Below are 16,117 nucleotides of genomic sequence, written 5' to 3' on the forward strand. Positions count from 1 at the left end.
AAGGTTGATCATAATGGACCATTGCACTCAGTGGATGAATGTCACCTATTGTTTCTAACATTTATGAATGCCATCGATTAAGATATAACAAGTCTGTCAACATTGGTTGATAACGCAAAAACGGGCACGAAAATTTTGGCCATGTTACGTCAACAAGACCTACATAAATTATTCAGATTGCCTTGAAACAAGGAAGTTAAGATATAAAATAATAAATACATTTTTTGGAGTTTACAAGACAGAGAATATAAGAACGTTATGGTATTTTGTTACACACGTGGAATAATAGGATGACTATCTGACAAGAAATCGTTTAACGAACTAATATAAAACTGGTCTATATCTTTGATATACATGAAGTTTTCTATTAGATGCAAAGAGATGATTATTCCATTCTATAAAGCAAATGGTTGGATCATGCCTTGAGTATTTACACCAACTGACCTCTCGGCTACGTCGAGCCTATTAAAAATAGGAAAATTTGCTTTTAACCAAAGGAGGAAAGACAAAATTTGTAAATTTAAAGTCACTAATAATCTTGACTGTGTTGTCAACTGTGACAAATGTGACTTTTATGCAAGATTGCAAAAGGATAGCAGTAACTTAATGTTGTAAACGGTGATGCACTTGGGTGACTGTGACAGTTAAATTTAGCTGGGCATCTGTCTGCCCTTCTTTCACAAACCAATTCGAATAAAAATAGCGTTGGTTGGTTCACAATGTTTCCTATTTTGCATATTTCAGTAGTAACCAATCTGATAAGCTATTATTATGAGATTGTTATATAAGAATTAATTAATAATTTTGAATTCTTTTTAACGTAGTAAATTTAGACTTTAGTAGTCTTTTCATCCAGTCCTAAGTTATCGCCTTTTTATAAATTTGGAACAATGTATCATTGGTGGAAAGCTACTACGTCAGCTTCAACTAGACTCATACAGTGTTTAAGTTAAAAAAATTGGCAGTTAAAGAATATTGATAGCAAACTTAAGGTAGCTAATAATGGATTAATTCTGTACACAATGTTTTATTTGTAACGTACTGAATTTTTGCTAGTAAAGACAAAGAGTTGATTGTTCCATTATATAGAGCATTAGTTGCGCCACACCTTGGGTAACGTTTAGAAATCCTATTTCTGAAAGGATGCGACTCTGCCTTAAAAAGGTGCACTGAGAGCAACAAGTTTAATTATTAGCATAAAGAAGATATTCTTTGTAGCCAATACAGCGGTTACGATGGCTGTCATTTTACACCCTGTGAAAAAGACCTGGATTCGAAATTCGAATCCCGTCGAGACTAAGAGAAACTTTTATGGGCGAAAGTTACACAGTTTACATACAGAAAACAGTTTTCTGTATGTAAACTCAGCAAAACATGCACTTTACAGACAGTGTATATACCGAGAGAGAGAGAGAGAGAGAGAGAGAGAGAGAGAGAGAGAGAGAGAGATTTGTGGATTGTAAATTTTCGAGAATAGACGTGAATAGGTATTTTCATTGAGGGATTAAAGGTTTTGAATTTCTTTGCAAGTGGAACTTGAATTAATGAAGAGCAGTTTTAGACTGATATAAGGAAACTTTCTTTTAGTCAAAGGGTCATTAACTGTTGGAAAATCTTGCCACATAAATTCAAGTAGGGGTTGAACAGATACCTGGATGAAATCAAGTGTCTTTTTTATAGTTGTTTTTAAGGCTTATGTTAAATGAGCCTAGCTTTTTGCATCAATATGCTTTTATGCTGTACTGATTATTAAAGGCTATTAATAATGCATCATTAGGAAAGAATGAAACCGGCAAATAATATTGCGGCTGCTTAGATCACACCTTTGCAATGATATCTTGAAATACCATTACAAAGGTGTGATCCCGGTTCTGCACTGCGTTGAACACTATTTCTTTTCCTAATCTACATTTTAACATGAAACCTGTTGCTCAATTTGTATGTTGCAGAGGCTGCAAGAATTTTGCAACCGTTTTTCACCTTGTTCTGCACTGCATGAAGACAGTTTCCGCCACTGACAGAATTGCTTCAGCATATAACAGCCGTGCGCAACTTTACAATTCTGGATAAAATTTAATCACAATTGGATGCGTTGTACAAACTTTAAATAAATTAACTGTTAAACAGCTTCTTTACAATGCATGGCTTAATGAACGAAGGTATCTTCTCCACTCACACAAGAATGTGGACTAGAAAATGAATCGAAATAGTCAAGAAGGGAAGATTTGATGAGGAGGTTGGTATCAAAAGCAAAATGTCTCTGATTTGAAGGCCTCTTATGAGAGCTCTTTTGAGTTAACAAAAGCTAAAAATCTCACACTGTTGTTGCTAAAGTCTTTACCGTATGCAAAAGGCAATATCATAATTAAGTTAGGCCAAATATTAGTATGGTCTCTTTATACTCCGGAAGAGCCATCAGTTCAGAGGAGTTAACAATAAATCACGAATACAATCGTATTCATAATTTATTGTTAACTGTATTTAGCAGTCACTCGAGCTTGAACGAACGGCACTCAAAAGGCGTGTGCTACTGCACCCATGCTCCTGACTGCAATGAATAGAGGAATGATTATAAACTCGTACGAGTATGCTATTTTAGTATAGGTGTTAAAGAAATTAAATCAACTCCATTTTGTGTTATTTAGAATGTAGCTTGGTGAGTCTGCCAATCTCCTCATTTATGTGTAACTAATTGAAAGAGCTGGTAAAATAATTAGTAGGTGGTGAAACTGCAAAAGATGGCATAACTTTTTTGTTTATGAATTTTAGCAGCACTTCAACTTCAAAGGCATCAATGCTACGATTCTTGATCAACCTGAAAGTTTATGGCAAGGAGTGTACAACTAGTGCCATAAACGTTCCTTCGCATTGTGCGGCTATGTGGGCAGGCTTGTGGTATGTCTCCCCAAAGTTGAAAACTGACATATCACAAATTATAATTTAATACTGACTTTTGAAAATATTCATTTTTGGTAATATTCGATTTTTCTGTATTGCTTTCTTACGATTTTTTATGTATCTTCCTCAGTATTTAAAATTATTATGATTATAACCGTATAACAAGAATTTTATTAGTGTCATATAATAATTCGAAAATTATTAAATGTAAAAATTTAATAATATTTAATAATAAAAAATTAATAAAAGCCGTAAATATAAACGTTCAGAACAAAAATTAAATGAGATTTCGAAAAATGCATAATTAATAGAAAAGAACTATTCCAGCGGCCCACGACCATCACAGCATACACTTTTATCTCTTTTAGCCCCTAGCCAAAAGAGGTCGGATATCCCTGGGTTATGGCATTTAAAATGAAACATTAGCATTAGCATTAGTAGAGGCATATAATGCAAGAAAGCAAGCTTATGCAGAATCAGCCAAAAAAAAAACTCCAATTTCACCCTCCATTCGTTCCAAATGCCTGTCCAGCTCAGCCTTAAATTTATTTAGGCTATCAACAGAAGTCTGTTCCACCAATCAACCACCCTCTGGCTAAAGGCAAATTTCCGCACATCTATTCTACAACTGTCTTTCCTCAATTTGAATCTATGCCCCCCCCCCCCCAGGTTCTTAATCTGAGCAAGAGGAAGAATCCCATCAGTATTCAGCTTGCTCAACCCATTCAAGGCCTTATACACCTCAATCAGATCACCTCGCAAGTGCCTATTCTTCAGGCGCTGCAATTTGCAGAACTTATGCCTTTCTTGGTAAGAGCACCCCTTTGTTCCCCTCACCAATCATGTTGCCCTTCTTTGTACCTCTTCCCAGCAACTCTACATCCTTCCTAAAATGAGGCCTCCAGACCTGTACTCTAGTTGTGTCAAATATGAAGTTTGCACTGCTCAGCAAACTTCATATTTGACTGCACAATTACCCCCAGGTATTTTTCACTTTCCACTTCCCTGAGTGTAGTACCACATAGTTGGTACGTTTCTCTTGGGTTACTGCTACCCACATGCAGTACTTTGCATTTGTCAATGTTAAACTTCAGTTGCCATTTCTCAGCCCATTTGCCCAACTTGTCTAGATCCAGTTGGAGTAGCATACTGTCTTTACTGTCGTTAACAACCCTGCCAACCTTTGTATCATTCGCAAACTTGGACATTAATCCTGATATAACTTGATACTGATGAAGGTATATCAGGATTAATATCCAAGTTGTCTAAGAAACAGACTATGACAATGGAAACTAGATTTCCAAAAGACACAAACAGAAAGAAAAAAAAATAGTCACTAGTGCAATTTATCAATTAATAATGTGTATGCCCTCCTTTAGTACAAATACTTCAGGAATTCTCGTTGTTACTGATTTAGCTAACGTCTTAAATATTTTTTGCCCAGTGTGTGTATGTTTCCTGTCATTACTTGAAGAAATAGAACTGTTCTTCGATTTGCAGTCATGCATCGGAGATCAGCAGATAAATGTTTCCCGATACTTCGACAATAGACCTGTTTGTTTGCTTCTACAAGAAACCCTTTCAGTATACACGTGCGTAATAATTCAGAGGCTCACAAAAAAAAAATAATTTTGTTAATATGAAAATCGAAAAAACGTCTTCTGAAATAATGCTATCAATTCCGAACGCCTCGTTTAAATGCACATTCTTCAATAAAAGACGTACATGTTATTTAAGTGTGTAAATAACATCTGCTAATTTTCTCTATCCTAACTACGAAATTCAAATTTGTGAACACAAGTTCGATGGGTCACCATCTTTTCAATTATTCTAAAAGGTCACGGTAAAACAAAAATTCGAAAATCGAGACTCATCGGATTAGAGTAATAAGGATGATTCGATTCCACGTAACTGCCAAATAAGGTTAATGATAATACTCTTGTCAAAGCTGACTTTATCTTGATTAAGTAATTAACCATACACACATTTTTTTTCAAAAGTTCATTAACACTTTGACACTCGATGGGGTTGAGGTGTTGAGCTTAGCAACCTCCAAAGGAAAGTTGTCATAGGATGGTCGTGCAGGAGCACAAAGAGAACGCCACCAGCTTCCAACGCACGCGTCAATGTATATACCAATCATTAAATAATTGGACTTCCTGAACTTGTGATTATTATCCGTCAACTTCTTGGGTTGAGGCCCTCATTTTTTAAATTTTTATGCAAATTTTTGTCATTAAAGCTAAAAGTGTTGTTTAAGTTCTCCTTCCACCCAACAATATTTGGCTAACTGAACAACTATTTATCATTGTAAAATGGATTGTTCGCCCTTCTCTGCAATAACTACGCAAAAAAATTACAAAAAATAAAAAAAATCATTGCTCAAGCAATCGAATTTGAAAGGGTGGAGCCTCCCTGTGAAGGTCATTTCATGTTTCGGTGACCTAGATTACTAAATAACAGTCTCAATATCCTGCTTTCCTTAAGAAGTTGCCACCATGCAGAAGCATACGTGGATCTTACAGGTCTAATTCCTATCACGTTTCACACTAGCACACAATTGTCACCAGCAATATCGTCACCAGTCTTGATGAAGGTTGGCAAGGTTTTCCCCCCACCTCTTTACCATTATTAAAAGTATTAAACTATGTGATTTGATGCAGTATAGAACAGGTTGTTACCTAGCCAACATTGATCATCAAGATAAATTGCATTTTGTGGCAGTCGAAGCTGAAGGACATAATTTCTTTCAAAATAATTGGGTTTTGAAAACGTGTCAGTAAAAACTGTGATCGTGACCGGTAAAAATGATTGTTCCCTATTTAAAGAAAAATAAATAGAAAATTCTAAATCGTAACCATTAAAAGTAATTTTTCGGTCAACTGAAACTATGAATTATGAGAGTAGATCGAATTAAGTAAAATGTTTACATCCCAGCAAGGATATCTGGATACCGCCTGTATAGTATACAGATGTCTAAGAGTAGTTGAAAATATGCGCTTAGGAGGAAACGCGGAAGTTTCAATTAACATTAAGAGCGCGGAGAGACCTTAGAGGAATGGGTGGATGTGATGAAAAATTCGTTTAAGTGGACGCTAACCCGTAGCTGTAGAAACATAAAACAAGCCCAGCTTCCAAAAAGTGCGTAGTTGTTAATGTTTTGGTCTAGTCATTGTGTCCTTGCTTACAGTGACTCAGATAATGGCAGTATGGGTATTTATGACTATCCACCCTTCAACAGTACTGGAATAGCTTGATTTTAACACTTCAAAAAAGTGTCTTCCTAAAAACTAATGTTAAAAAAGCATATCTATTCTTATGGGGGGGAGAGTGTAGCACGACTCGGGGAGCAGGTGGGAAACGTTCTTTCGTTGATGGGCGTAAGAAAGAAATGTACTCAGTAAACAGAGATTTTTTTAAAAACTAATTTAAAAATATAAAAGGTCTCGATATTTATTCACCTAACACATTTTTTTTTTTTTTTTTTTTTTTGTTGTTGTAATCTTAATAAACATGCTAAATTCCTTGAAGGGTAGATCTGAAGAAAGCATTAAATACATTTCGGAATTTTACCGCAGGGGCTCACATCTGGTGAGTATGAGCTTGACAAACCCAGGGCCCAAGATCCTGAGCTGGATCCCATCATTCTTCTCTTTCTTGGTGATTCCTTTCTACGTCTCTCTCTCTCTCTCTCTCTCTCTCTCTCAGGGTAACTCGGGAATTTTTTTTATTGGCTGATGTGCATAAACCTTGGGCTTCTTTGCACCATATGGCTAATAATAATAAAATCCAATATGGCTAATTTGGACATATGTCCGATTACATTAGAAAAAAAACGTTAACTTTCGTTTAAAACTTTACTATACGTTTGGAAATTAGAATAATATTTATAATATTATTATAATTTCTAATATATTATTTTATTCTAAATAATATTATTTAGAATAAAAAAAATATATTTATTTTTTTTATGAAAACTCAAACACGAAAGGTAAAAAAAAAAAAAAAACCCAACCGTGTATAGTTTGAGAAAAATTTTATTAATAAAATTTTTAAACAATTGCTCTACATTCGCTGCACTTTTAAAAATATTTTTAATTAAAAATAATTTAGAACGGTGGATAAAAATTAAAAAAAAATTAAAATAAAAAATAAACTTTTTTTAAATTAAGCAGTCTTCCATTTTTTCAACTCATTAAACCTAAAAAAAAAAAAAAAATTCTGGAAGATCGAAATGCAAAATAGGCCACATTTCTACACGTTATTATCCTTCCTCTTTATCCTTCTGAAAGAGTTAACGCAATACTATAAAGTCCTTTAAGTCGCTGCAAAGAAGAAAAGATTTGAAAATGTGCACACTGAACTTTCGTAAGGTCTTCATTGTCCTTTAGGCGAGTGGGTGGAAAGAACTGCCACATGTTCGTTGTGTTTTCTCAACTAATGTTTGGGTTCAAAGGAAAGGTGGAAAATAGAAACCTATTCCGCTTTGCATATTGTTAAAAAATTAAGTGGTTTACCAAGTATGTACGAGTAGCTAAGCGTGAGCTCCTGCAAGCGACATTTTAAGCTCTATTCACAAGCTGCACTCGAGGCGTTGTGTAGTTGACCTCCGCTGTCGAAGTCGTGAGTTGCCCTTCCTTTCTATTGCTGCTTCTTTGCACGTACCTTTAGAATTTCCACTGTTTCCTTCCTTTCACGATCAGGCGCCATATGCTACAGATGAAACACGGAATCGCCTCTCTCTCTCTCTCTCTCTCTCTCCAAACTAGCATCCTGTCCTTGAATGATGGGCGGAAAGCGAAATTCGTGCTAGAGAGAGAGTTGTTTTCTGTTTTCAGAGCACTTAACCGGCTGTAACAATATGCATGAGTGTATGTGTGTGTATACAAGCGTGCTGTCAGTGGAATTTCCTTCATGACTTAGTGTACGCTTGCTTTTCCTCAAAATTTTTAAATGCTCACTTTTTATAATAACCACCGGAACATGAAAGAATCTGTTATGTACGAAATTATTTCACAGAGAAACAATTCTAGTAAAATGTGTCACGTTTCATACCAATACGAGAAAAAATAATAAGAAACTTATAAATTCGGCTAACTACAGCCTCAATTAAAGAGGGGTTTAGAAATTTCTTCGGTCGTCCACGGCAATCGAACCCAGACTTCTCCAAACGACTGACCAGTAGTGCAACTACTATACTGTCGCGAAGGGCTTGTGCATATGAGTTGGTGGAATGGACTATTCTCTAATTTTAAAACTGCCTTTTCCGGGTTCGAATCTCGCCGATTAGAAAGTTACTGAGGCTTTTCAAGCGGAACTGGGTTAGACGATCTCAGGAAGAAGTGCAAGATATTCCCACAGGGTTCTTTTTCATTTCGTAATACATACAGTTTTAAAACGTTATACCCTATAGCCTTATTACTCTTGTATTCCAGAGTTAAATAATTTCGTAAAAAAGTATTCAGAACTGAGAGACAATGTCAAAGAACAGTTCTCGGAAAGAAAGAGAATCAGTGAACCATAAATAAAAATATTCTTATGGAATGCACTACTAGGAAGCTGAAATTCAGCATTCAGTCCGGCGAGAGGAAGGGACTGTGTGGGTAGTGTGTGCGCGAATACGTGAGCTCATCTAGAATGAAAATGACGAGATAAAAAAAAAGAATAAGTCACGAGAGATAAAACTTTAAACCTCGGCGTGAAACTGGCTGGTTACAGGGCGTAGTATGAAAAGGGCATTTTAAGAAATTTTTCCGGTTTTCGACGAAATCTGAACGCAGAACTTTCGAAAAGAGTGACGATCACAGAGCCATTATACTGCACGAATCACATAATCCAAGCACTGTAAAGATACAGGAAATACAGTATTCTGTGTAATAATAATAATAATAATAATAATAATAATAATAAAAGAAACATCCCTAGCTGGTAATTCTTGTGAGCATAATCTACAAGGTCGACCAAACTATGTATAAACTGTTTTTACATGCGATTTTCAAATAAACGCTTATTTGAACATTGCACATAGAACAGTTTATACATAAAATATAAATTTTAATAAGTAAAAGAAAAGGGCAACTGTTAACTTAAAAATAGATATAATTCATATTGATATACGTTCAAAATGTCCGCCATTTTGTACTTTAAGTGTGTGTGTGTGGCTCATATGCATGTTTCCAGGGCTGAAAAATCAGAACGGAGGTGATCGGGTTTCCTCACAGTGAGGAACCCGTACTACCTAAGCTTGAGATTGGCTAATTACAGCTCATACTGAAGAGGCCATTATGCATTTCTGAAGCCACCGACGGATTCGAATCCTGACCTTTCCAAACAAATGACAGTTGTGAAATCACTATACTATACGGAGAATACTTTTCGTAACGTCTTGACCACTTCCCCCCACAGACAAAAATATCAAAGCAATTTTTTTTCGCTGTGGGAAATGTGGTAGTAGCCATTCGGTTACATCCCGATCCCCTAACCATCTTCCAGAAGTTTCATTCAATAAAAGCTATGCACGATAATGCGGATAGGCTGGGACTGCATCATTATTTAACAGACGCACTGGCCAAAAAAAAAAAAAAAAAAAAACCCTTTGTATTAAGACAGTTACACACAGAAGAAATGCAAAGAAAACTGTGATGTAGGGTGATTACTTGTTGCCTCGTTAAATATATAAAGACTCATAGGTCGTTTGACTGCAGTAATCTGAAGCCAGTATGGGTAAAAACAGGATCCAACAGACTGAAAACAGTCTTATCGTTGGTGCATGTTTAGTAGGAGCTTCGATTCAAGAAATGAAAGATAACTAATTTCTCAAAAGCATCCATTTCAAAGGTAGCCGAAAAACAATATTTCAAGAGCGCAGGCGTCGTACTCGAAAGAGGACTGTAAGGGAAAAATTGGACATCAGTGTGCAGCAAATAACGCCTGAATTCAACCGTGCCTAGAACTACCCTACTGCTACCTGTACCATGCGCAATGAATTGAAGGTATTGGGTTTTGGACTATTCGGAAGACACTTGTTTCAGAGAAAAAGCAGAAGAATCCGCTTGCAGTGGTTCCGAGAACGTCGTTATTGACAGTAGAACAATGGAAGAAAGTGTCGTTATTGACAGTAGAACAATGGAAGAAAGTCATGTGATCAGACGAATCAAGATACACTTCGTTTTGCACTGACGGTAGACAGAGAGAATGGCGAGAACCTCACGAAGCAATGGACCTTGCTTGCCTGGTTAAGCCAACCCAAACATCTGGTGGTAGTGGTATCATGGTAAGGGAAATGTTTTGTTGTCACGGGCTGGGTCCATTAATACTTGTAGAAGGTCGAATACCATTCAGAGAGTAACTGAATTTTGTATCAAATCTGCTGCACCTTGCAATGTTACACTTTCATCCCGAAGGTGATAACCACTTTATGGATGACAATACAACAGCACATCGTGCCAGAATGATTTGGAGAACATGACAAGGATTTCCACCATCTTCTCCCTCATCTCAATCCTATTGAAAATGTATGGGATATGCTGGAAAGAACTATTTGGCAACGAAGTCCTATTCCTCCAACTTTTGTCGCAGCTAAGCGATATTTTGCTGGAATGGTTACAATTAGACAAAAACGCACTAAAACATCTTTATAGAATCCATACTGCACCGAAAAACTTGCTCTTAACAAAGGCAGCCCGATTCGATACTGAATAAAGGTTCGTATTTTTTTTGCCATTGTGTGTATATAGCCAGGTAGCTTCCGCAAATGACTGTGTCAGCGAATAAATATAGTCCAACAACACCTTCTGACCAAATTTCCGCCAGTACAGTTATTCCTAGTGAATTTAATTTTTTTGATATACAGCTAGGCCTCGCATATCGGGAGTTCGATTAACGCGATATTCAGTTAACGCTATTTGAAAAATGATATCACTTTTCACTTTACACGATGCAAATTTCCAGTTAACGCGATCTTTTTTTTTTTTTTATGCGATAGTTGAAAAAGATTTGAATCGCGCGTTAAGCTTACCGCGAGTCGTACGGTCAATAAACAAGCGTTTGCCTGCTGCCCGCCTCGGTGTGTTCCATCAACCATCGGAAGAAGACGTGTTTGTCTCCTGCTAATAAAGTCAATGCAAACTTGCATTTAAAAATTCAAATTTTTAAATGAGCCAGATGAAAATGTTACCGCGAAGGAGATAACGGTAAAATAATTAGATGAAATCTTTCGTATCGCATAGAACCTCAAACAAAAGGTTTGATGTTCTCAGTTATTTATTTCGCCAGGGCCTAGAGAAGATTGTTGTCGGCTATCGGAAATTGATTGATGAAAAGAGAAAGTCAACACTGTTAAAATATTTCCGCAACAGTAATTTCTTCATTGTGTATTTTATGTCAGAGGTTCCCAAAGTTTCTAGGTTCACGGCGCCTTTAATGTCTCAGTAATTTTTTCAAGGCGCACCCAGACCAAAAAAAATACCTAACAGTTTCGTTTAGTAGTTAGGTCCAAACAACTTAATAAGAAATGCTGAAACTGTGAACTACCTCGAGCTAGTAGTTCGCGCGGTGTCCGACAGATGTCGAGTATCGCTGTGTTTCCATCGAAAATTTAAAATATTCCGCGGCGCACAGTTTAAGAACCACTGTTTTACGCAATAAACATTTAATTCCATAAGTATTTTCATTATATTTTACATTATATACAGTTAAAAAGTTATTTAAAAGGTATTTTTAAAATTCTTTATGGGCATTCCAGAAGGTCAAGGACCAATTATAATATTTCCAATTGGTTATGATATTCGATCAACACATTTCCGTTTTGCGCGATGCGCTCGTGGGACGAATTAATCGCGTTAATCGAGGCCCGTCTGTATACAAGTGTGTGAATTCTTTAAGGTATAATAAACACAGTTGTGTCTATTCAGCTGCCCATTTAATATTAATGCTTGAATTTTATCCACTATTCCAAGCTATTCTTTGCATTCTTCTTTGAATGTTTCTGCAAATTTTAATCTGCAGTTAAGATCCACTTCGTTAAGGGCTTGTACTAATGTGAGATCGCAAATTTTCAATTTTAAAAGTTTTGTTATCTTCCTAAGATAGGCGTGGATATTCTTAGCTACAGAGAAGGTCTTCTTTGATTCTTTCTGGGACTTTTAGCTTACCTTTACTCTGATCTTATTAGGTAAAGATGAACTAAATTAGATCTGCATGACCTGAAGCCTCCAACCACGCAATATATTAGACATACAAGTCAGTGCAATGCATCAATTCTGTACGTAGTAAATCACCGAAGTTGGTGAAATGCATTATTTTCATATCTCATATGAATACCTTATTTTAGTCTTAACTATTGCATACTATTTGGCATCTCTCATATTGTAGAGTTAACTTCATAAGTGGGTTGGTTTCAGTCGTTATAACACCGGATACCAACCCACCCATCGATGAAGAGCCAAATAGCCCTCTGGGTGGTAGTATCCACTGAGAATAAGTAACAATAGTCTTCTCTAATGGGGAAGCGTTACTTAACCGAACTTAAGCGTTACTTCTGCAACGAGTTGCCTGTCATACCATAACAGGCAACTCGTTATGGTCTTTGAAATATAATGAAAACGATGCCATTTCACCAACTTCGGTGATTTACTACGTACAGAACTGATTTGCACTACACTAACTTGTATGGCTGTATGACTTTAAAAGATTCGTAACATTTCCCATTGCATGAGACTTGCGCGTAATCATGGGAATAGTCCTTGGTTAAGTTTGACTAAATGCTTTATTAAACTGAAGAACGTGCTCTGCAGCATTCTCAAAGTTTGCTTGCTATTTAATTATCTCGATTTCAATTTGGCTGTTAGCTTAGATGAGGAAGCAAGAGAACAACCTAAAGCATGCTTCCTGACTTTGCCCACTCTACACCTTCGTAGTACTCATATATGAGATGTAGTGTTGTTGTTAGGTTTTAGATGCATCAGCAACTTAGGCCATATTGCGCTGTGTATAATATGTCGGTAAATTGCGTGTGTTCTGTGGTTGATGTGCTGTTTTCTGGATGAAAAACCAGAGGTTCCGGGAGCAGAAACCATGCAACACTCGCCCGTGACCGACTTAACTCAGCCACATTGTGAAGAAGACAGATAAAAATTCCTCGCATCATTGACGGGATTCGAACTTAGGTCTTTTACACCCGGTGACTGTGATTACACAACTGTGCCACGCACCAGGGCGAGATGTAGTGAGACAGTAGTGAATGTATTTTCGTATTTACCAGAAATAATTGTTCGAATCAACCATAAAATGAATAAATGGCTCTTAAAGGAATGCCAGTAAAAAATTTTTAAATATAATGATTCTTTGCCACTATTTCTTCCATTTTTTTTTTTTTTTTTTTTTTTTTTTCCCATCAACGCGCTTAAGAATGATTTACTCGTCTGAAGCTGGTGCGATTCTACAATTAGTGTCACTAAGGTTCTAATAGAAGAAGGCCAGCGAAAATGGGCGTTCTACTTCAGGAAAAAGTATACTGGTTAGAGACTATTCATACAGTTGAATATGAAGAAATTAGGGTCTGTAAAAGAAAAGATAAAGACACAAGAATTAACAAAAGTGATATTTTAAGGTGAAGTATCATCTAATAATTCAATACAACATTCAGAGAGAGAGAGAGAGAGAGAGAGAGAGAGATGCTGGAAGCGAAAGAGACGAAATTGAAAAAATGAAACTTTTATCAGCGTCTTCTCTTTTGCATAAAAGTTCAAATAACTTTTACTGGTCATTCCCATAATTTTACAGTTCCAACGATATTACGTGCACGGTGAAAATTTTATGCTTGCCAAGCTACTGGCAAACGATTCCAATTATATTGCCTGTAAACTCAACGGTCGGTAAAAGTTTTATGCATGCGGCTGTTAAGTCTGCATGTAAAAATGTTCAGCAAAACGAAATTCCAGAAAAAAATAGGTGGAAATTTTAAATGCGCCCGACAATGGCTGAAATTCATTGCAGTGTAACCATTTCAAATAGCATTAGATTCCCGGTGAGTAGTGTGTCCGGTGTTTCTCGTTATTATGGTCTTTAAAAGGTGTGAAGGACCTGGCAAGCCTTTCTGCAACGCACCAATCTGCGCACTCAACCATAAATCTTGAGAGTGCGTGAAAGCTCTGAAAGAAAGAAAGAGAGAACGCAGTAAGGCTCAGAAGGTTGCTGAAGATAATGATGGCCGAGAAGTAATTGCCATAACTTTTCCAGCCGTCTTTCGGATGTTTCTTTGTCTTGTGAGTTCCACAAACCGGAATAACCGGCATCGTTTCACTTTCGGTCACACTCGCCATGTGTGTGCGTCCAGATTTTTCTGCCTGCTTTCTTTCGATGCTTGTTCTGGCTCGTACAGGAGAGTAGTGCTTCGCTCGCCACATAAAAACGCTTCTCACTACCTGTTTGCCTGTTGACCTTGAACGAGGCCATCTACCGCCAGTGAATGTGGTACAAGGTGAACTGCGGGGAAACGACTTCTCTTGCGAAGATTAAAATTACGGTCACGCTCTAAACATCCTGGGCCAAGATGAAGACTCTCTCCTAATATTTTGAAATACTTTTTCTTATCTCCTTCACAAAGGAATATGTGCTGTCTTCGGATTATGTAGAACACTTTTATTTTGCTGTTGTTTAACCTCTTCCTTTACTTCCCTGGAATCCTTTACCTCGTATTATTAAAGCCTTGCGGGCAAGTTCTTCAATAAATATATCAGCAGATGTATTTTTTAAACTAAAGAAAAGCAAAAAAAATTATTATTGTTATATTTATTTGAGTAATGTTATCACCAATCACGTGGAAAAATGATTTTTCGCGAACGCTTCATTAGATAAAATGAATGGCAGTTATAAACATCCTCCCCCTCCCTCTTCCCAGGGAAACAAAGTGAAAAAAAAAAAAAATAATAAAATAAAATAAAATACAAAATCATATATTGGATATACAATAGGTTTTCAAATGGAAACAACTCAGATGATAGAGAAGTGGAAAGTTTTCTCACTTCTGCTTTATGCTACATAAGTTCGTTGGATTTTTTAAAGCTTACTATTGATGATAGAGTTTAATTATTTAGGTTAATACACGAAAACCAGACTATAATGCGTATATTAGAAATAGAAAGATTTTTAGAAGAAAAAAATCGTAAATAAAAGCGGGAAAATGGATATTTATTATTATATAAGTGGTACTTACCATATGCCGGGTTCAAGGTGGTCGTCTATTTCTTCCGGTTGTTCGAACTTATGTCCTGAAATTTCCAATGATATAAATCAGTAAATACATTTGTATAACTGCAAATGTTTCCACACACACACACACGCATACCACATACTAGGACCTACAGCATAGGGAATTTTGGAGGAATTCTTAAAGGACCCTTCAATTGGAAGGGTATATTAATACATAAGCAATCAGCTAACTAATACCAGATATTAGTTATCCGATGTCAGGCAAAGGTAGTAAGGTTTCTTTCCGTGAATTCTAGGTTTTTCAGCCCGCACAATGTGTAAATCGCCCTGTCTACACGCACTGGTACAGACAAGACACCAACGCAATGTGGCCTTCGATGCTAATGCGCCATATAAATAATAATAATAATCCGAAATGTACCGAGCTTCACAAAATGTTTTTCTTTAAATGTGTTTATTTCTTGATGTATTGTATGTGTTAAACATACAGTGCTATGACTAAGTAAAGTGAATTCGCCTACAATATTTACTTATCTAAACCAGAACTATTCAAAAGGAATAGTGCGGATTTCTAGTTAGACACTTCTGAGCGGTTGGATGATTTTAAGTTCCATATAAAATGGAGGTTAAGGAGAAAAAGCTCTCCATTTCAAATGGCTTCTTCTAAATTGGTCTAAGGAAAATGAAAATACACTAATGTGTAATTTAATTCGTATAATCTATTTTCATTAAACTAGAAGTGAAATAAGGATTGGTTATTATTTTAGTAAAATTGTCAGCTTAAATTATTCTCTTAGGCATGAAGATTCGTTGCAGTGCCGCGCCATCCAACAAAAGAACATAATTGGCCCTAACTATACGCACACTAGAGGGCATTGGCGCGTGTTAGCGTTCATGCGTCATAGCCGAAGGGCGCATACACCTGTATCCCGACATTTTGCCGGTGTGGTTTGTAGCGAGACTCCACCTCTGTCCAGGTTGTTGCCCTCGTTCTTTACTCTGCATGTCG

General features: G+C 36.6%; 1 protein-coding gene across 1 annotated transcript in view; it reads right to left on the bottom strand.

Moving 5' to 3' along the window:
• Window positions 1-16,117, bottom strand: part of fus (epithelial splicing regulatory protein fusilli) — a 169,795-nt gene that overhangs the window by 67,696 nt on the left and 85,982 nt on the right. Inside the window, exon 5 of the mRNA XM_090389689.1 lies at window positions 15,113-15,167. Coding sequence (XP_090245815.1) covers window positions 15,113-15,167 — 55 coding nt within the window. The remainder of the gene's footprint in view (window positions 1-15,112; window positions 15,168-16,117) is intronic.

This window comes from Mastigoproctus giganteus, chromosome 2, assembly GCF_048544385.1.
Source record: "Mastigoproctus giganteus isolate SK-2022 chromosome 2, ASM4854438v1, whole genome shotgun sequence".
Lineage (NCBI taxonomy): Eukaryota > Metazoa > Arthropoda > Arachnida > Uropygi > Thelyphonidae > Mastigoproctus > Mastigoproctus giganteus.